Genomic DNA, 22,332 nt, shown 5'->3' with positions numbered 1-22,332 from the left:
TAAAATCATTATTATTTTGTTTTAGCCATTATTATTCAGTAAATCACTCAGTAAGTCCTTTATTTACTATTTATTTATATCCATAATAAGCAAACACTTGGATGAAGGCAGGATACATAAGGAGCAGAGATTTTGTAATAAAAGTTAAATTGATAATTCTCCAAATTTGAATCAAGATAGGTTTCCTTAGATTCATCATCACAGCCATTGAAATTGAAGATGTAAGAGAAAAATGTAATGATAATTATATCCAATTTATTAAGAATAAATACTAAAGCTACCCTAATTTTTTAAGTGGTAAAATCCTGAAACTTTGTTTCTTATCTCAATTTTTTGAAATAAAATCAAGTGTAAAATGAATTCTAAACATTAGGTAATAAAAGTATTTTTTCTAATTCCACACAAAAGAGGAGTCAAACTCCAAACTATGTCTTAATATATATCAAAATTAAAAATGAAACATGGGAGGCCGGCTCGGTGGCGCAAGCAGTTAAGTGCTTGCGCTCCGCCGCGGTGGCCCGGGGTTCGCCGGTTCGGATCCCGGGCACGCACCGACATACTGCTTGTAGAGCCACGCTGTGGCGGCCTCCCATATAAAGTGGAGGCAGATGGGCACGGATGTTAGCTCAGGGCCAATCTTCCTCAGCAAAAAGAGGAGGATTGGCATCAGATGTTAGCTCAGTGCTGATCTTCCTCACAAAAAAAAAAGAAACATGGACTTAGGGAGCCGTGCAGCAAGGAACTTAGCAGACACTCTCCCTAGCAAAACAACCATTTAACTGGTGAAAATTATAAAATACAATCATTTAAAGTCTCTGGAAATTGTCCTAAGGGCATTCAGCACATGCAGAAACATTTATTCAATAAAATCTAGTAACTCTTGGTGAGAACAGCAAGTGTCTATGGCATTTGAACCATGACCTGCTCCCTTATCCCACCGAACCAGCTATATGTTACGGAAGCCCTACCCCGGTGCTCTACTCCAGGCAGGCATGGCCAACATAGAGACTCCCTCTCCCTCCAACTTCTACTCTGGGGTTATAGTTTCACTCTGGGAGAGGCAAGCTGCCTGAGTTTCTCATTCCCTTTAGCCCCATGTCACAGCTCTATTCCAGATAGGCAGGCAGAGAAAACCACGGTTTCCTTCCTCACCCAGCCCCCACTGGTAGGGTGGACATCCTACCCCAGCCGTGGCAGGCCAAGAATACTGAGACCCCATCGGCCCTGAGAGCCGGGGCTCACTTGTGGGGTGGAGGTTCCACATGGGGAAGGGCAACAGAGAAGACCAGGGACTGCCACCTCCAGCCTCAAGTGGCCCCAGAATGGGGTGGCACTCCAGGAAAAGTGGTCCTGTCCCTGGCCCAGGAGCATTGGCACAGGTGTTCTGCTCAGGGGGAAAGGCAGGCCAAAAGGATGAAGAGCTCTGCCTGAAAGGACTGAATTTAACTTGGAACAGTATGTGGGGAACTCCACGCCTATGGATGTTGTTGAAAATAATGGAGAACTTGGTGAGGAGCAATTAAGATAAGGCTGGTATGTATAGCTCCATGGTATAAAAAAAAAAAAAAAAAAAACCCCAAAACATCAGAGCAAATAGACATTTAATAGAGAGAACCAGGGAAAGAGACAGCCAAAGAGAGCCCTCCTGGGATCACAGGCAACTCTGGGAGCTAGGAAGGCTGCGTACATGTGCTAGGCTGTACCCTCTACAGAGCAACCCTAGCAGTACGTGAGAAAGACTTGAAGGCATTTACCAAACCACATACAGATCCATCAACACAGGACAGAAGCTCACTGGGACTTAATACAACCTCTAACTAAACATCAAGTGAACAATAAACTACTCTGACTCAGGGCAACTCCTAGGAAGCCAGGCTTAAAAATAAAATCACATTCACCTCTGGCAGTCTGGAAGACCATGTGTATGCCCAAGGGTGTGCCATCTCAGGAGCAATCAGAGAGGGAACCTCTGAGCTACTAGTCCCTGGTATATCTTTTTCCATCCTTTTACTGTCAACCTATTTGTATCTTTTAATCTAAAGTGTGTTGCCTGTACATAACATATAGTTGGATCTTGTTTTTTCATTGACTCTGGCAATCTCTGTCTTTCAAGGTACTATTCAAGATTCCCTAAGTCTTTGGTTTTCACAATTTTTACTATGATACGTCTCAATGTGGCTCTCTTTGGGTTTATGTTACTTGGAATTTGCTGTGCTTTAGGATGTGAAGATTAATGTTTTTTATCAAATTTTGAAGGTTGGGAAGTTTTCAGCCATTATTTCTTCAAGCGTTTTTTTCTTTCTTTTTCCTCTCCTTCTGGTATTTCCATGATGCATATGTTGGTGTGCTTAAAGATGTCCCACATTTCATTAAAGCTCTGTTGATTTTTATCTTTTTTTCCTGTCCTTCAGATCGCATAACCTCTCTTCACTGATCCTTTCTTCTGTCAACTCAAATATACTGCTGAACACCTGTAGTGAATTTTTCATTTTGGTTATTTACTTTTAAACTCCAGAATTCCCCTGTGGTTCTTTTTTAAAAATTTCTATCTATTTACTGATATTCTCTATTTGATGAGATATCATCACCATGCCCTCTTTTACTGCTTTAAGCCAGTTTCATTTAGTTCTCTGAATACATTTATAATAGTTGCTTTGAAGTCTATATTGGCTAAGTATGACATCTAAGACTTCTCAAAGAGCAATTTCTGTTGCCTGCTTCTTTCTTGTGTATGGGTCACATTTTGCTGTTTCTTTGCATGTCTCAATTTTTTGTTGAAAATCGGGCAATGTAGATAATGTATTGTAGCAACTCTGGATACTGATCCCATCCCCTCAAGGTCTTGTTGGTTGCTTGTCTGTGACTTGGCTGGACTATTTCAGTGAAGTCTATTTCCCCTTCAGTGTGCAGCCTCTGATATTGCTACTCAGAGGACGCAGCCTTGGTCGTGGGCAGTCAGCCTGGGATAGCAGTGGTTTTTAGTAGGGCTCCCTTAACTCTCTCTTTCCCTGAACTCTGTTAAGCTGCCTGCCTCTATTGCTATCACACTCAGCTGTTACTCTCCACTCATGGAGGCTGACTGTGCTATTATTTTTGATAATATGCTGGAGCATAAATTGTCCACAATCTGATCCAACTAAATTTGGGCCCCTTGGCAGGGGTAGTCTTTGAGGCTTGTTCTGACCCCAGGAGGGCTCTTCCAGCTGTCTTTTTCCCTAGTTCTCTCTGTTAAACTACTAGCTGGCCTATGGTTTAGCATGTTGCTCTCATGGAGAATCCAGTCTCTTGACTGTTTACCACCAAAGTCTCCATTGTTTTCAACAGTGTCCAAAGGCTTAAACTTTCCCTATGTACCAAATAAAGTCAATTTCACTCCTACTCTGTTCTCACTGCAGGTCTCTTCCCCCAGGCAGAACACCTGTGTCACTGCTCCATAGCTGGTGGTGGGGATGGTAGCCACTGGTTTTCTTGGCTTACCTCTCAAGGTGTAGAACCTCCACCCCACAGCAAGCTGGGGCAAGGGCAATTGGGGCCAAGAATTCTTGACCTGCCACACATGGAGTAGAGCTTTCCATCTACGAGTGGGGGCTGGGTGAAGGAAGCAAGCCCCATACCTCTTAGCTGCTCTTGCCTGGAAGAGAGTTTCTGCAACACAGCACTGGGGGCAGGATGAGAAATGTTGGAAGACTGCCCCTTTCAACTGTAACTCTATCCTGGGAGCTGGGGAGAAAGGAGGCCTTGTGTTATTGGCTGCACCTGTCAGGAGTAGACCTATCATCACTCTGATGGGGCAGAGTGGGGAAGGAGGAGCTGGTCGTGGTTCAAATGTCACAGACTCTCACTGTTCTTATCGAGAGTTAGTAGATTTTCTTGAATAAATACTTCTCCATATGCTGAATGCCCTTAGGACAATTCCCAGACTCGAAACAGTTTTTTAAAGAATTAATTTTCACCAGTTATAGTTGTTTTGCTGGGTAAAGGGTCTGTGAAGCCCTCACACTGCTATTCCGGACGTTGATTCCCCCTGGATAGTAACTTTCGTGTGTGGGTGTGTGAGGAAGAGTGGCCCTGAGCTAACATCTGTTGCCAATCTTCCTCTTTTTGCTTGAGGAAGATCGGCGCTGAGCTAACACCTGTGCCTATCTTCCTCTATTTTGTATGTGGGATGCCACTACAGCATGGCTTGATGAGCGGTGTGTAAGTCTGCACAGGGGACCCAAACCAGTGAACCCTGGGCCGCCAAAGTAGAGCGTGCAAACCTAACCACTATGCCACTGGGCCAGCCCCCTGGATAGTAACTTTTTAATGAAAACCTGTTTCACAGAAAGGACTTTATGATTTGCAACATTTTCCAGGTAAGGCTTAAGCAAAGTTCACTTTTTTTATATTGCATAGAATCTCTCAAATGCTCCACAAATATAGTCTCTGACAGAGACTGTTACCGTTCCCCAAATTTTATTCTCCCTTTGTTCCTTTAGTAATGGAACTATCAAGGTTCCTCTGTACACATGGCTGACAAACAAAAGATTACATTGCAAGCCTTCTTTATAGCTACGTGTGACAAGAGACAAAATCCTATCTGATGCTATATGAGCAGAAGTGATATATACATCAGATTATGTGCAGGAAGGAGGACATGACTTCCCTTCCCTCATTTCCACAGGGTAGAAGGTGATATTGGGAACTGAAGCAGCCATATTTGATTAAGAGTTGGAAGCAAAGTGTTAGAGACAGCAGAGCAATGAGAGAAAGAAGGAACCTAGTTCCCTATCACTACTGAGCCACCATACCAGTCTTGGAATGCCTACTTAATCTTTTATAAAAAATAAATACAATTTCAGTCTCAAGTCACTATATTTTTTTGCCTCTGTGTTATAGCTGCCTAAGCCATATCCTGTCTCATACAATGAATACCATTATGTGGTTTGATCAATTTGCTGTGAATATTACTATAGACGTCAAAATAATTTTCAATAATGTCAAATTTTCAAGTGAAGAATACTGAGTTCTTGGATATTAAGAAGTTTTCACCGTGGACTTTGATGCTTAGTTTCCATGTGCATATTGAAACACCAAATTTTAGAATGTATCCATTTCTTTGCCTAACTTTGATGTTTTATTATTATTATTAGAGATTATTATCTATATTGATGAACCAAATCTTAGAGCTTTTAAATATCTTCCTTGGAAAACTACGTTATAACACACCAGATTTTTTTTTTATTGTTAAATATTTTGTACTACCTAGAATTCCTGTTGTTTACAAATGTAAATCAGTGGTTTCTGGACTTTTCTACACCATGGCACACACAGAAGATAATATTTGCAAGGTACACTGGGTTAAATTGAAAGCTGATCATGGCCAGAGGTTTCCCCAGGTCCAGTTGCTCTGTCAGGTGAGGGGAGCAATCATCTCCCAGAGGATCACCAGTTGGGAAGCTCTGATATATTTCCCAGAATTATATATTGGTAAGGAATCTTGGGATCCAAAACAGGTTAACTTTAATAAGCTCTTTTAACATATAAAAGATACAATTTCCAGATTTAACTTTCAAGAGTTTACCAATAATTTTCTCTTTAAATAATAACCACTCAGTTTTTTCAAATATATGCTATTGTACCAAAGCTGCTACGATATAGGATTCATTAGTTGGTCTGGAAAGTATTAATACTGTAAGTTGAAATATGTGATCATTATGTCCCTCCTAAGATCACTCTCCTGTTTTTTATAATCATCACATGCAAAATACTTATATATTGATTATATCTTCAACTAAATTGTTTTCTTTGAAAGAAAAAAAGTGGTACTATATAAAGTGATTTTTAAATTAAAGGACATCTAAGCATCATTTGTATTTTCAAAATTTATGTTATATAAAACAGCGAGGAATAAAATATTAGAATATAATATTCTCATCAAAATTAATAGAAGTAGTTAATAAAGCTCATACCAGTATGATTGTAGACAACATCAGTAATACAAAGAATATTCCATTCCTTTTTTAATTTTTCCACTAGCTGTCCAATATCATGCCAGGTATACTTTTTATTAGGTCTTGAAAAGTCAGGATTTAACTCTAACTGGTCAGAAAGGGAGTAGCATGACCTAGATAGACCAAGAGTCTGCAATGGGGTAAAATGAATCATGTTGTAACCTGCAATGCAAGAAAATAAACAAAGACCACTGTAAGGAAAAAAAACACCTAAAACTAAGCAAAATGTAAGTTTAAACTTCCTTAAGGAATTCTAAATAGCAAGGCAACCATGCTACTAGAAAAGGAGTCAAAGACTTGGGTTCAAATCCTAGCTGTACCACAAGTGACTTTAAGTAAGTCTACTTCAATCTTTCAGGATATCAGTGTCCTCACATGCCACACAGGGATAATGAGATAATATATTTGAAAACATCACACACAGTCCCTAGTTACTATTAGGGGTTCAACACATATTTGTTGAATGGATATATTTACACGTAGAAAATACGTCCTATGCCAGTATATCAGTACGTCTTTCCCCTACTTCTAATGTTCCACAATACTTGTATTCAGTTTTCGTTATGTCAGTGAAGTTCTCATTTCTTTCTTTACACTATATACAACTTATTATTATTCAAATTAATATTACTCTTTACTTACAAGTAAAATACAACTTAAGTTTCATTTTACTCTTGGTATGTATGGCAGCACATGCCTTCTACATGGAAGACAGTTAATCAGTGTTTGTTGGATTAAAATTATATATAATGATAATACACTTTCTAACACAGCTTAATAGTTTATTACTAATTTTTTATATGTCAAAGTAAAGTCAAACAATAATGATCTCATTTTATCTTAGAGTCCTGTAATTTATTAAGTTGAACCATATAATTTGCCATTTTTGTAGGTTAAAAATGGTCAAGTATCAACAATTTCATATGGTTCTATATATTTATATTACTAAATATACCAAGAAACAAAATGAAAAGGAGAAACAAAGCCTTTGAAATCTGTATCACAGAGAATAATTACATTTATTTTAAAAAAGAAGAAAAGAAAGAAAGTTGACATTACCTGATTCTTTTGCAACCCTAAGTCTGCTTTCCCATTCATCAAAGGGTCCCAAACACTTAGATAAAAATGTCTGGAGAGTAACACAGTCCAAGGGTAACACATGATTATCAGCACCAACACGTAATATAGGATCCACAACTATGTAACCCCCACCGCTTTTTTCATTTCTAAGGAAAAAACAAAACAAAAACTTCTCAATTAATGATTGGAAAAAAAAATCCTCATCTATCAGTCTGACTCTCTAACTGGAAAGTGAACTGTCCCATTTAAAAATATATTTCACAGGGGCGACCCGTGGCCGAGTGGATAAAGTTCTGTGCACTCCCCTTCGGTGGCCCAGGTTCACAGGTTCAGATCCTGGGCGCAGACCTACTCCACTCATCAACCATGTTGTGGAGGCATCCTACATACAAAATAGAGGAAGATTGGCACAGATATTATTAGCTCAGGGCTAATCTTCCTCAAGCAAGAAAAAAGGGGGGAGGAAGATTGCCAATGGATGTTGGCTCAGGGCGAATCTTCTTCACTATACATATATTTTGAAGCATGTAAAATCATTTGAAAAGTTGCAATAAAACTCAATGGAAAAGTCACGTTTTATCCTTTTCAATCTCTATATAATGATATAATACAACATATATAATATCTAATAATGTTGCTCTAAGGAAAAATAAGTATACTAAAATCTATCAGTGATAACAAGGGCACTCAAGTAAACAGCATCTTATAATCAGGTTGCATGAAAAGACTAGAGTATTCAAGCTGTTACTTAAAAAAAAGTAATAACACTTTGAACCTACAATAAGCCTTACAATTACTTCCTAGAAACCGAAGAACTACATTCTATTTGCATCTCAAGAAAGTCCTGTAAAAACTGCACTGCCATGGTTCATATAGTAACTTTTTACAAGCTAATAACTTCAAGTTATAAAATACATTAACTTTTTTTCACATACCGTACACCTGACTTACCCTTGAAGGAAGTAATACTGAAACGATCCAGCTTGTTGAAGATTAAGTTTACAGTATTTATCAGAATCATCTTCTCTTTCTGTTGGATTTTCCCATTCCAAGGAATGGAATTTTTCTCGATTAAATGTTTCTCCAGGAAATGGGTAATTTGTATATACAGTAACTGCTTTTCCCTGTAAAGTTGGACCTAATCGGAACTGTAGTTCAAACCCTGAACAAAAAGCACATTTTAATAAATTCATTGTAGGACTTAAATTACCACACTAAAAATAGATGCTCTATTTAAAGTATTACAATAACTATGATTTCTCAACTATGTTTAAATAACTCCAAATATGTAATGCTGTGTTTGGAACTACTTTGTATTTCAATTTAGCTGAATTTTATATTTTAACAAACAGTATTCATTATAGAATTGTCTGCTCTGTACTGTCCCTCTTTTCTTCTCCATATGACTACTTTGGGATATGCAAGTTCTTACACGACCCCATTTCCCTCAACCCCTTCTAATCCCTTACCCTAACCCTGAATTGACTGCCCAGAGGTGGGCATCTAACCAGAGACCTTCGCTAGTATTTTTCAAACTGCAACAGCAAAAGTGAGGTTCTCTGTGGTGTCAGAGTATGTAAAACCTGGGAGGTATCATGGGACAACTATCTCACCATATGGAGAAAGCCAATCGTCCCTGAGAGAAGTCAACCTCTAGAGAGGCAGAATTCAGATTTCTAAGAGGAGTTCTAGAGGCATTTGAGTCCCTGACACCAGTTGTTGCTGATGTCTGCTCAAATCCAGAGGTGTGGTAATAAAGGGTTAACAAGTGGCTGTGGGGGACTGTGGGGGGCGGTGTGTGTGGGGGTGGGGGGTGAGGAGCCCTGATTTGCAGTGTTTGATGACTTCCTGGTGGAAACAATCTCACTATGGTCAATCTCAAGCTACCAACATGACATCATTGAACATGGAATTGGGAAGGGATATGCAGAATCAGCTCTTGTAAGCCAACACAAGTGACTCCGGCATACTACTACCTATATCCCTACTCTTCCTGGTACAGTTATTTAAGCTTTTTTTTTGGAATTCTGAGAGCCAAAACATTCCCACTTTTGCGTAAGTTAGGCTATTTCTATTAAAATATATCTGAGACTTCTATACTGTGTTACAAGTATTCTGCTATAAAAGAAAAAAAATTAACATATTACAGTTATAATTTTAATGTGAAAGAAAAATTTTGGTTGATTCAAGGCAGACTTTAAACTTTGATTATAATTATTAGAATGTGAAATTCCTGACTATAGTAAAGTCTATTAGAAATATAAGGCACATAATTTTAATCATGGATGTAACATTTCAATTAATGATGGGTAATAATAACTGATGAAGGCAGGAAAATTTAGTCCTGCTGGTTATAATCTTTAAGCTTAAGGAACCTTTTGAGAAGAAAGAAGCATACTAATATTTATACTTTTAATGCTCAATTTACTAAACATCCAACAAAGTAATAAAAAAATTATGTACTGAGTGCATACCGTGTAATAGGGAACAAAATAGACAGTGATCTCTGCCCTGTGGGGCTTGAGGTCTAAAGGGGGAAAGGGGCCATTAAACAATGAACATGACAAACAAGAAAAAACAGTATGTCAGGAAAGGATAATGCTAAGGGAAAAAAGAAAAATCAGAGGAGTGTAGGGAAAACAGAGGAAAAGAGGAGATGGTGAGGAAGTGGTAGCAATTTTAAATAGGATGATTACTGAGAAGCTGAAGAACTTGGGAGAACTGAGGGAGTTAGCCACGTGGCTACTCGTGGCCATCTAAGGAAAGCACTGCCCAAGCAAAGGAGGCAGAGGGCACAACAGACCTAGGGTGGAAGCATGCCCAGTGGTTCCAGAAATAACAAGAAAGTCAGTACGGCTAGACTGGAATAAGCTGGGGGAGGAGTAGTAGGATATGAGGAAAGAAAGGTAACAAAGCAGCCAGATCATGCAGAGTCTTGCAGGCCACTGTAAGTATTTTGGCTTCTTTGACTGAAATGAGGAGCCAGTGAACAGTTCTGAGCAGAAGAGTGACATGACCTAACTTGTGTCTTAAAAATATCATTCTGAAGATGTCTGCTTCTGGCCATAATGGAGTAACTGGTATTAGACTTGCATTCTGCTGAAAATCTAGGAAAAATATATGAGACAACTGTTTTTAGAAATAGGTATTGAAGGACTATGATGCCTGAGAGAAGGGTGAGTTCTATGAACTCTCTAGCTTTCAGACTTGGGGAACTTTCTGGGCTGTGACACAGGGAGCAGGAACAGTAGTATCACTAAGTTGAGGAGACAGAGATTAGAGTTTGAGGAGGGTGAAGAGACAGCAATTTTCAGGGCAGAGTATGGCATAGAAGGGAGCTATGCAAAGAAAGAGCTCCAGGAAGTTACCTCCGGTCATCTTGAGTCAGCCTGAATAATAAGCTCTACATGAGCAGGATTCGACTCCATGAGGCTGGGCAAAGGACAACTACTAAGAGCTATAAACAGAACAATTCCCAGAGCTCACTCAGGCCTGGGAGACATTGCAATTTTTAAGTAGCTAGAGTGAAGAGGCCTTGTTGAACACCTGTTGTATTCCAAAGAGTCACGCCTTAAGTAGTAAAGCTAAAGTAGCCCTAGAGTAAAAGTTACTATAAACCTCTCCTATCAAAGCTTAAAAATAAGCCTCAAAAGGATTAAGCTGATCCACAGATAATGTAAATTACTGCTAAAATAAAACTCATCACTCCTTTAATGCAAGACAACAAAATCCAGAGATACAACAATAGAATGTTCGCAATGTCCAGCATCCAATAAAAAACTGCTAAACAGAAAGAAGAGGTGAGGGAGTTGACCACAGATATCCAAAGCAGGGCATTCCACACAGAGCTACACAGAAGATGTAAAGGACCTCAGGCTTCTTCTGGCAAAGATGGGATAACAGGGACTGGATTTACCCTCCTCCCTGAAACTTAAAAGAAAGAAAGAAACCAACAAAAAATAGACTAAACATATGAAATGATGGTTTGCCAGGCCCTGGACATCAGGTAACGAAAGACAGTGAACCTTGAAAGAGAGAAAATAACGAGCTGAGCCTTACAATTGCCCCTGCCTACTACCTTGAAAGAGTTTCTAGGCTGAGGCGCAGGAAGCAAGAACCAGGCAGAGCTCAATGGACTTCCTGTGCTGAAGAGATGGAGCTAAGAATCTGTTGAGACCAAAGCAGCTAGAAGTTGCAGATGAGAGTAGTGCATGAGGAAGAGAAAGCTGTACAGAGAGAGAACTTTGGAGATCTGCAGCAGGTCTCCTCTGAGTATGCAGCAGAGTACTGATCAATGCACATCTGTGAGGAAAATAACTGAGACCAAGAACAGTGCTTGTTCTCACCAGCTAGACTGGGAAACCTCATAATTCATGAAGCACTGGGTAGAAAGTTCAGAAGGAACTTGCTTCATGGTAGGAAATAATGAGCCCTGGACAGGGCACAGTTCTAGACCAGCTTAACAAATCATAAAAGTAAAACTCAAAAGGATTAAAATATTTCCAAGTTACTTAACTTCATCCCAGCGGAAAGACCAAGAACATCTATAAGAATCCAAAAATACCCAGCATCTAACGAGGTAAAATTCACAATGTCTGGCATCCAAACAAAGATTACGAAACATACAAAGAAGCAGGAGAACACAACCCATAACAAAGAGAATAATCAATCAATGAAAACTGACCCAGAAATGACACAGATGTTGAACTAGCAGATAAGAAAGGATCAGTTATCATAACTATATTCCATATGTTCAAAAAGTTAAGTCAAGACATGGAAAATATTTTTCAAAAAGCACAGAGAATCAAACTTTTAGAGATGAAAAATACACAGGATAGAATTCATTAATAGCGAGACAATGGCAGAAAAAAAAGATTGGTGACTTTCAAGACACAGGAATAGAAACCATGCAAAAGGAAACCAAGAGAGAAAAAAGAATCTAAAAAATTGAAAGAGCACTAATGACCTGTGGGACAATCCAAGTGGCTTAATATATAGGTAATTAGAGTCCCAAAGGAGAGGAGAGAGAGGGGGGACATAAATTATTTGAAGAAATAATGGGTTAAAAAATTCCCAAATTTGATGAAGACAACAAAGTTACAGATCCAAGAAATTCAACAAATTCCCCAAATAAGAAACATGAAGAAAATTACACCAAGAAACATCAAACTGCTCAAAACCAGTGACAAAGAGAATACCTTACAAGTAGCCAGAGGGAAAAAAAGATACAATATGTACTGAGGGACAAAGATAAGGATGACAGCAGATTTCTCATGGGTAACAATGCAAGCAAGAAGACAGTGGAGAAACATCTTTAAAAGTACTGAAAGGTTAACCCCGTCAGCCTAGAATTCTATATGGTGAAAATATCTTTCAAAAACAAAGGTGATGAGAGCCAGGTTTTTCACTGTCAGAGAAAGATGTTACAAATAAGCAAGGGGGGAAGCTACAATGCACCCTGTTGCGGTGGATATGAATCAGAGATATGAATATGAACTGCTGTTTGTTTATATACAAAGAATGTCAGTTTGGTTCAAGACAAATTCTGAAATGGAAAACATGGAGATATGTTTCAGTCATGTCTAAATTGCTCTTTAGTAGAAGTAAATCCCTCATAGTGATGTCTGACAGATGGTAAATTCTATACCACAATATTGAACATTGGGTAAGATATTCTTTGTGAAGAAAGGATTTCACTAAAAGACATTAAGAGAATGCTAGACTCTTCCAATTCACTCTGATCCAATTAAATACTTCCATATTTGCTTAGGGAAATATGAATGCTCTGTTTTGCATACTGCAGCATGGATAATATGAGAGAATGGAAGTTCTGAGCATTCCTGGAAAAAATTACAATCTAGTGATAAGTACTGCTAATATACTCCTAGATTGGACTAAAATATGGATATAAATTTATTCATAGTAAACAGCTTTAGCAAGCAAGAAACAAATTATCCAAATGGAGTTATTAAGTAACCTTGCAAAAATCCAGGGACTCACTTTTACTTCTCACACTGTACAGTGAAACTAATAATTTCTTTTCCCAGTAGCTACATACACAAATTTTTCTATAAAGCAATTTGGCATAAACATACTAAGAATGTCAATTAAGTTTATGGGTTTTTTTTTTGTTTGTTTTTTTCGTTTTTTTATGAGGAAGATCAGACCTGAGCTAACATCCATGCCAATCCTCCTCTTTTTTTGCTGAGGAAGACGAGCCCTGGGCTAACATTCGTGCCCATCTTCCTCCACTTTATATGGAACGCCGCCACAGCGTGGCCTGATGAGCGGTGCGTCAGTGAGTGCCCGGCATCCGAACCCGGGCCGCCAGCAGCGGAGCATGCGCACTTAACTGCTACGCCAGGGGGCCGGCCCCTAAGTTTATGTTTTTGACCCAATAATTTCACATAGACAGATATTTTCAGAGGAATTAATCAGTGATGTAAACATAGATTATATATAAGAATGTTCAGGGGCCGGCCCGGTGGCGCAAGCAGTTAAGTGCGCGCACTCCGCTGCGGCGGCCCGGGGTTCGCTGGTTCGGATCCCGGGCGCGCACCGACGCACTGCTTGGTAAGCCATGCTGTGGCGGCGTCCCATATAAAGTGGAGGAAGATAGGCACCGATGTTAGCCCAGGGCCGTCTTCCTCAGCAAAAAAAAAAAAAGGAGGAGGATTGGCGGATGTTAGCTCAGGGCTGATCTCCTCACAAAAAAAAAAAAAAAAAAAAAAAAAAGAATGTTCATCACAGCTTCATTTATTATAATTAAACTGACGACTAACTAAATAATTAATGATTGCAAATGATTAAATACATTATGGTACAAATTATGGTATTCTGCAAGCTGGAATATTATAAAGCCATTATAAATCATGTTATCAAAAGATATTTAATAATGTGGCTACTTTTATTCTGTTTTGTTACATTTGATGCAACTACATAGATCTTTTTACATCCTTTCTGGAAAAAAGTATGGCTGAAAGGTGGCAGTAAGCAGGGAGGTAGAATTCACATACCATAATACTATAAGCCAGTTTCAAAATTATTTAGATAGAATAAACCCAATTTTGTTTTGAAACAAAAAGCATAGAAAAAAGATTTTTTATGCATTTCTATAATTTTACAATGAGGAAACATTATTTTTAAATTAGAGCCACAATTATGAAGAGATTGATTGAGAAATAATTGCCCAAAGAATTAAAACATGAAGTGAAATACTTAATGACTGTGAGAATCATAAATATCTACATCTTTACAAGAATGATTAAATTTGTTACAAAAGAAATGGTGTCATTTTGAACAAGTACAAATATCAGAGGTTAGCTGTGAGCATATTTAAACAACCTGTCCCCTGTTCAGTTTATACAAATATTGTTTTTAAAATTACACAAGAATTCAGAGAACTTGTAGTACAAAGGTTAAAACTCATCCCAAATCTCTAAAACAGTATTTGGATCAGTGGTCTGCCTTCGGAAAAAAAAATGACAAGCATTGTCCCAATATGTATATTTATTTATTTATATTATACACATGTCTGATGATTTAGTAGATTATATAAATTATAACACACAAAAATAAGGATAAGACGTAAATAAAATAAACAATATTTTAAAAATAACTACTATATTTATTACTGGATGGAAAACATCTTTTATCTTTCACTAAAAATATTGATAGTATGTCAGAGAAAGCAATGTGATCAAATAAATTTCATTAATTTTAAAAGTCTTGGTTTCATATGTTGTTATAAAGTAACTTAAAGATTCAAGTTCTGTTTATTTTGATACTTGGTTTAATGGCCTCAGATTTGGGAAAAAAACCACACAAAGATACCCCAAATCCAATGGAATAAGTTCTCTGTGGCTATGTTTACTAATCTATGACATTAAGTTTTCAATCCGATTCACCAATTATGTAAAGATTTTTGTTGAAACATGCTAATAAATATATATTTTCCCTGATATACATCAACTGTTTTCACAAGCTCATCATAAGATGTTCTATATTGATATATTAAACAGATGACTTAAAAACCAACTGAAATCCTTTATTTGGAAGATTTTTAAACAGATATTAGAAAATTTTATAAACTTTTTAAAGTGGGCAGATATTCATTTATATGGGTAAAATCATGTAAGTGTTAACAAAAATACATATTCAAAATGCTCTCACTACAGCAAGAGTTGGTAAACTATAGTTGGTAAGCTATAAACAGCAAGGTTGGTAAACCAGCCTACTACCTGTTTGTATTATTAACAAAGTTTTATTGGAACACAACCACACCCATTCACTTATGTATTGTCTATGGTTGCTTTCATGGTACAATGGCAGAGTTGAACAGCTGCCAGAAAGCATATGCCACAAAGCATATGGCCTGCAAAGCTGAAAATATTTGCTATCTGAACCTTTACAGGAAAAAATGTGCTGGATTCTGCTCTATAGCATCAATTTCCATCAAAAAACAGTTCACTTTCTCACTCATGTTTATCTGAAAGTTAACTTGTGCTTATTTTTTCTGAAAGTATTTTCTAAGTATCACACTACCAAAAGCTACATGTCATTGCTGAAAAGGACAATGTCTCAAACAGCAAATTTTAAACACTTTCTAATTTATCTTTAAGTCTGACAACTTCTTGAGGTAAGAAGCATTTATGGTTACTCTACCTCTCGTTACAAATTATTGTAAAGACTGTACTATTTAAGATCATATAACTTGCATATCTACTTAACCTGGCTTAGGTTAAAGTGTAATTCATGGCAACATACAGCAAGCAAACCAGTGATGGTGTGACTGTCAACCCCTTCTAGATTTACAACCTCCACTCTTTCCTCAGAATGTCTTTTTTGTTTATAACTCATCTGACATACAAACTGAGAGCGTCAATGTCAATTTGTATACTAGCAAAATTTAATCACTTTTTATAAACAAAAATAGGTAGATAGATAGATAAATAGATAGATAGGTAGAAAGAAAGAAAAGAAATAAAGGGCCGGCCCCATGGCTTAGCAGTTAAGTGCGCGCGCTCCGCTGCTGGCGGACCGGGTTCGGATCCCGGGTGTGCACCCACACACTGCTTCTCCGGCCGTGCTGAGGCCGTGTCCCACATACAGCAACTAGAAGGATGTGCAGCTATGACATACACCTATCTACTGGGGCTTTGGGGGAAAAAAATAAATAAATAAAAATTATAAAAAAAAAAAAGAAATAAAGATAAATCTTCTATTTTCTTTCTACATTCCAACAGACAGATCAGTGCATATCCTCAAGGATATACAGTTACTCTGTATAGCTTTAATCCAAATTCCCGAAACTGAAGTTTTTATATACAGTAAATGAAACATTAGAATACCTAGAGTATGTCAGATTCCATAATTAATTGCTGTTTGCTAAAATTAGCTTAGGTCATAGCAGTACACGGTGTGGCTATCTTATTCCTCATATTAACACTAGGAATACTTGACTCAGATTAGCCATATCCCTCTTGTAGGCAACTAGCAAGATGAGTGATTATACTATTTCTTTGTGAACTAAATTTTTCTATCTCGTTCCCTCCACTTAATTCATATAAACTCGAGCTCCTAATCAAGGCTTTATGAATATTTTCTTTAAAAAAAAGTAAAAATTGAAATTTGATAAACCTGTACAAAAGATGGAAGAATTCCAGGTTTGGGGAAAACTGATTTTGTTCACTATGAACAAATGAAATAGGGAATACATGAAAAGTCTATGATTTGGCTAGAAAAGATAATTATTTGGTCTCGTACTTGTTGAATTAGAAGAATCTACAGAGATATTACCCTTGAAAATGAGGAGGAATCTTTTCTTAGGGAAAAGTGAAAAGGAAAGGGAAATGAAGGGCTTGATGACCAATTAAATATGAGAAAACCAAAAACTGCCAGAGTTTTTCTTCACACTTAATTTGTCACCAAGTTCTATGAATTCTAAAATGTCTCAAACTCTGTCCCTGCTTTTTCAACTCTGATGTACTTAAATCCTTATCTTTAACCAGACATGTTTTTAAAATAGCCTTCTCAATGATTTCTCGTCTTCAATGTCCCTTCTCTTCATCCTTCACATTATAATTATCTTCTAAAATAAAATGATCACATCATTACTGCACAAAAAATATTTGACACATTCCCATTTATATCATTTCAATGACTTTACTGGTTTTAACCAGAGTTACAGAGTCAACCACATCATTCTTATTTCAAGAACCCTTCACAGCCCCCCCTTCAAACAACTCGGCTGAATTTACAACTTTTGTATTTTAGTAACTAATGAGCAAGGATTTATGAAGTGCTGTACATTGCACTAAGTTTGCAATATTGTTCCTATCCTCACAGGTCTTAAACTCTAATTGGACACTATAAGACTAACAAGCTTTTAGACACTGCTACGTTGTTCAGCACTTAATTATTCTGTGCCCATTGTGTAACTGGAAATCAAAAAAAGGAGATGCTGAAAAATTAAGGAAAGACTTCATGGAGGAGGTGGAATTTTAGCTGAAAGCTGAGAGGTAGGCAACACACAGAATGACACTAAAGGGGTTTAACAGATACAGAGGAATCTGACCTGAGTGGAGGTGTAAGGACAGGTATGTGAAAGGTCACAGGGGAGGGAATTAACTGGGGAACTGTAAAGATGTAGGACACTAATAATGGGGAACAATGAGATACAAATCTTGGCTAGGGAAGGCGGATTCCATTATAGCGTGTCTGGGAAGCCAGGCAGAGGTGTTTAAATTTGACTTTACAGACACCAATTAATAAAAAGGGAAGAGACTGCATAAGAAGATTATTCTAGCATCCATATTCAGGCATATGGAAGAGACAGAGACAGGTAAGCAGAAACATTTGGAAAGAAATTACAGGGCTTAAAGAGAGACTGCAGTTAAAGAGAAGAAACCATCAAAGAAGAGTACAAAGTTTCTAGCCTTGGAAACTGTGAAAATGAAGATATCGCTAAAATAAACAGGGAAGTTGGGAAATGAAGGTTTGAGAAAGGGGAAGAGATGATTTTGGACATGTTAGATTTAAACATATCCAAGCAGAGCTATCCTAAGGCTATTTTACAGGATAATACTGGGATGAAGCCAAGAATTTAGGGCAAGAATAGATAGGGATAGTGATCTATCAATGCCTTATCTCGATTTAGGGCTCTAAAGCCATACGTTATTAATTTTGAGCCTCAACACTTAGGAAGGTAGACGAACAAAAATTAATACCTTCATTTCACAAATAAAGAAATTAATGTTTATAATGTGACTTGCCCAAAGTCAAACAATTTGTTAGCAGCAGAGCCAGGAAAATTCTAGTTCCCTACTCTTGCCATTATACTCGCCGGCTTCCAAGAAGCAAACAAAGCTCAAGGCTCTTCTTCCAAAAGGAGTCATCAGCACGGAGGCCACAGCCAAGGCCATGAGAATGGACAGTTCTTTGAAGGCAGGAGTACAGAAAAAGAAAGGATTCCTTGCAGATAGACACAATTAATTGAAATGTGGAAGAAAGAGACCTCAGCAAGAGACACCACCAAGTAGACAGGAGTACTCAGGAGGGTAGGAAAAAAATCAAAACCAGCAAAGTGCAGAGTCAGGAAAGCCAAAAATGGAGTAAGTACTCAGTGATCTTAAATGCCAAAGTTGGAAGAAAATGAAGATTTGGCATGGAGGTAACACATTTGACCAGTGCAATTTTTTCAAAAATTACTCTTGAGATATTGGGGAAAAAAAAAATTCCTTCAAAATGTTTACTACTATCAATATCCATTTGGTACACTAGTAAAGGAGATTGTATTTTATTTTTTCATACGTTAAACTTCTACTTCACAAGTTATATTAACATAAATGAGTGTGAAATGTTTTTCAACGTTGAAAAATTATAAAGTCTAAGAAAATAAAGTATCTAATTAGTCTTATAAAAATAAAATTTGATCTTTTAAATCACAGCTCAAATATAGTTCAACATAACCTAATGAGTTATTTCACTTTTTATTCAGCAAAAAAATATTTTCAGCTTTTACCTTCTCCATATTTGAGAGGCTTTTGATAAACATAAATAATAATTTCTTTACTTTTTGCTGTGATCTATTTTACTAATTCCAAGTTCCAGTAAAGGAAAAGAGAGAGAGCTATAAAAAAGCAAAACTACAGATACACTCAAAGTAAAATTACATATGAAGTAATTTACCAAGTTTTAATAATAAATGCTAATAGAAATAATACGGTCAATCTTCTGATCATATATGCAACTTCTGTTTTAAGTGGAAGTTAGCATGCAAAGAAAAGTGAACTATTTTACTCTCATTCTAACATAGATATAAAATATTTTCAACTAAAATCAACTTTCATTAGTGATATTTTTAGAATACAGCACCATCTTTGCACAAACCAAGTTTTAGAAAGGTCCTTGGAAATTATATCTATCTTAAAGTTTTAAAAAATTTAATATGACAATGGATTAAAAATTTAAAAGACACAGAGCTAATAAAACAACTTGCTACTGACCTTGCTCAAGTCTGAAGAGGGTCTTTTCCAGCTTTTCCATTTCGTTCAGAAGTAAAATTCTAATCTGCTTACTGTGTCCCATTTTGGCTTCCAGAGGATTTGAAATCTTTCAGAAGAATTAAAAGAGCTCTGAAATCGAATGAGTTACCCCTATGAAACAAAAAGGAATTAAGATAAAGAAAATAACTATTTTCTTAAATTTTCTAAGGCTGACAGCCGCACTTACATGTTCTAAATGTGTTTTAACCCTAGAAGGGCAAAGAGAAAGAATGAATCTTATAAATAAGACGAGAGAAGGCAAATTGATAGCTGCTTCCTCCCTTCAAGCACAATAAGACCCAAGCAAAAATATTGTAGTGTAGATTCTTACAATTAAAACAAAAACCAAAAAACTAAAGTATTCTGAGAGAAAAGCAATAGGTTTTGGAAAGCCTGGAGTTGGGTAGGGGAAAAAATCCCCAGTCTCAAGCCAAATGGCTTTGAAGTCTCCAAATGGCACTTCTGCTTACAAGAGATTAGTCTGCTCAAAGATAACAGGTGGGAGATCTTCCCCATTCCCAAATTCGGGTTGGAAGCCACCAATGGGGAGATGAGAACAGAGGGAACACAGCTGTTGTCCCTGGAATAGCTGCTGTAGACATAGGATGTACCTACAGAGTTATAGATGGAAAGAATGCATGTCCCCGAGAGGCCAGCGGCATTCCTAGCACTTACACCGAGCAAGCTGTACGTGCGGCGTCTGGGACACTGCAGGACCCGCGACTCCGCTGTTAGAGTCGGGGGAGGGGACGGGAAGGAGAGCAAAAGGAGAAAGGCAAGCTGCCCGGGCGCAGAAAGGAGCCCCAGGCAAGCAGGGCCGGGCGCCGTGAAGGGCAAAGGGAGGGGCAGCGGCAGCCGGGCCAGGCCGAGGCCGCTGTGTGAGCGTCAGAGAGCTTCTCCGTGACCCCGCCTCGCGCTGGTCCCCGAGGAGACCCACTACCCCAAGCGGCCTCGAGCGCACACACCCCGGGTGGGAGTGGACAGCTCTCCTCGCCCACTTCCGGGAGGCTCTGCACCCGCTCGCCCCGACCGCGATTCTCGCGAGAGTGTGGTCGCCCGGAGCCGGAATCTGGGAGGCAGCTGCGGCCGAGGGGCGAGCCGTTCTGTCTTCTCCTCGGAGGGGAGGTGCGAGGCCTGGGTGCGCTGCTCCTTTAACAGCCGCGAGCTCGTGGTTGGACGTAAAAATTCCGGGGTGGAAGGCTGTGAGCTAAGTGGAGCTGCACAACGGGGTTGTTTTGTGGAACGGCTAATGGTGGGAGGCAAGCAGCCTGGCTTCCTGTGCCTTTTCTACCACAATGTGTTTTGTGTCTTTATGACTTTTTTTCTTTCCTTTTTTTTTTTTTTTACGTGGCCTTAATTTACTTGGCCTAAGTTCTCTGAGCCTTGATTTCCCCATGTCTGAAATAAGAGGCTGGGTTCCAGTCTCTGACATTCCATCCTTCATGTGTCCACCATCTCTAGTCCTAACACAGCGCACACCTTCCTGAATGCAGACACGGAAGGACTAGGTAGGTGAGGTGTGGCCAGTCTACAAACAATCCAGGGTGCGAATACCCTTGTGTTTACAACGTCTGGTTGTATGTGATGTACACAGCGTAGACCTGAAGATTGTCTGAGATTAAGGATCTATATTGGCTATTGTTGCACATATTTTAGGCCAGAAATTCAGGATGTGGTGTAGATGCCTAAGGAGATTTAATGCCTGAGGGAAAAGGAAAACTCATCTTCCAAGGTTTTGGAGGGCACCTAAGGATCATGAGAAAATGGACAAAAGGTTTGGAGTATGGAGAGAAATCTTGCTTTCTTTATTGTGGAATTACTGTAGGTCCAAGAAGTATAAGGGCTGAAAACTAAAGATACTGAAATGTTTGTTTGTTTCAGTAGGTTTGTGAGAATGGCTAGTTGCAAATGGTCCAAAACTGAGTTTGGAAACCCACAGCTCATTTATTCATTCAACGAATGTTCATTGAGCACCTACGATTTGCCAGGCATATAGGTGCTGGGAAGGCAGCAGTAAAACAAAGTCACTACCCTCATGGAACTCCTACATTTTCTTGGTGGAAGACAGATAAACAATTTAGTAAATTATATAGGATAATTAAAGGTTGTAAGAAATAAAGCTGAGAAGGGGAAAGTATGGAAGAGTCAGGAGAGGGAGGTTTGTAGTTTTAGATACAACAGTCAGTAAAGGACTTGCTGATAAATTGGCGTTTGATCCCAAACAGAAAAAGAAGAGAGGATATCCAGGGTAGAGGGTTACTTACAGAGCTACAGGAAGTGCAAAGGCCATGAGATAGGAGCATACTTGGTGAATTCAAGAAGGCCACTGTAGCTGAGTGAAGAAGAGAGTGGTAAGAATTTAGGACAGATAGATGGGGTGGCGTGGGCCACCAATCTTATAAGGTTTTGTAGGCCATTGGAAGGACTTAGGCTTTTACTCTGGGAAAAAGAGCCACCGGAGGATCTTGAACAGAGGAGTGACGTAATCTGATAGACCTTTTAAAAGGATCAGTCTGCAACTTTATAGGGAATAGCTAAATAAACTGTAGGGTGTGGTGAGGAAGGAAGCAAGGAGACCAGTTAAGAAGTTATTTCAATTATCCAAGCAAGAAAGAGTGGTGTGTGTGTGTGTGTGTGTGTGTGTGTGTGTGTGTGAAAAGAAGGTATAGCAATGAAGGTGGTGAGAAGTTGTTGAATTATGGATCTATTTTGAA

The 22,332-nt window shown here is 38.4% G+C and overlaps 1 protein-coding gene across 2 annotated transcripts in view; it reads right to left on the bottom strand.

Annotated features, from left to right (window-relative positions):
* AGL (amylo-alpha-1, 6-glucosidase, 4-alpha-glucanotransferase) overlaps positions 1 to 20,646 on the bottom strand; it is a 73,146-nt gene extending 52,500 nt beyond the window's left edge. Inside the window, exons 1-5 of one of the 2 annotated variants that reach the window (XM_058538617.1) lie at positions 20,584 to 20,646; positions 19,580 to 19,729; positions 8,025 to 8,235; positions 7,053 to 7,219; positions 5,952 to 6,155 (exon numbers count right to left, since the gene is read on the bottom strand). In XM_058538617.1, coding sequence (XP_058394600.1) covers positions 5,952 to 6,155; positions 7,053 to 7,219; positions 8,025 to 8,235; positions 19,580 to 19,661 — 664 coding nt within the window. In that variant the 5' untranslated portion in view covers positions 19,662 to 19,729; positions 20,584 to 20,646. The other variant, XM_058538616.1, reaches the window with a different exon arrangement.
* Between the last annotated feature and the right edge of the window lie 1,686 nt (positions 20,647 to 22,332).

The sequence above is a fragment of the Diceros bicornis genome, chromosome 4, assembly GCF_020826845.1.
Source record: "Diceros bicornis minor isolate mBicDic1 chromosome 4, mDicBic1.mat.cur, whole genome shotgun sequence".
NCBI classification, from domain to species: domain Eukaryota; kingdom Metazoa; phylum Chordata; class Mammalia; order Perissodactyla; family Rhinocerotidae; genus Diceros; species Diceros bicornis.
The sequence above is the reverse complement of the archived record's forward strand: the minus strand, read 5'-3'. Positions and strand labels throughout refer to the sequence as shown.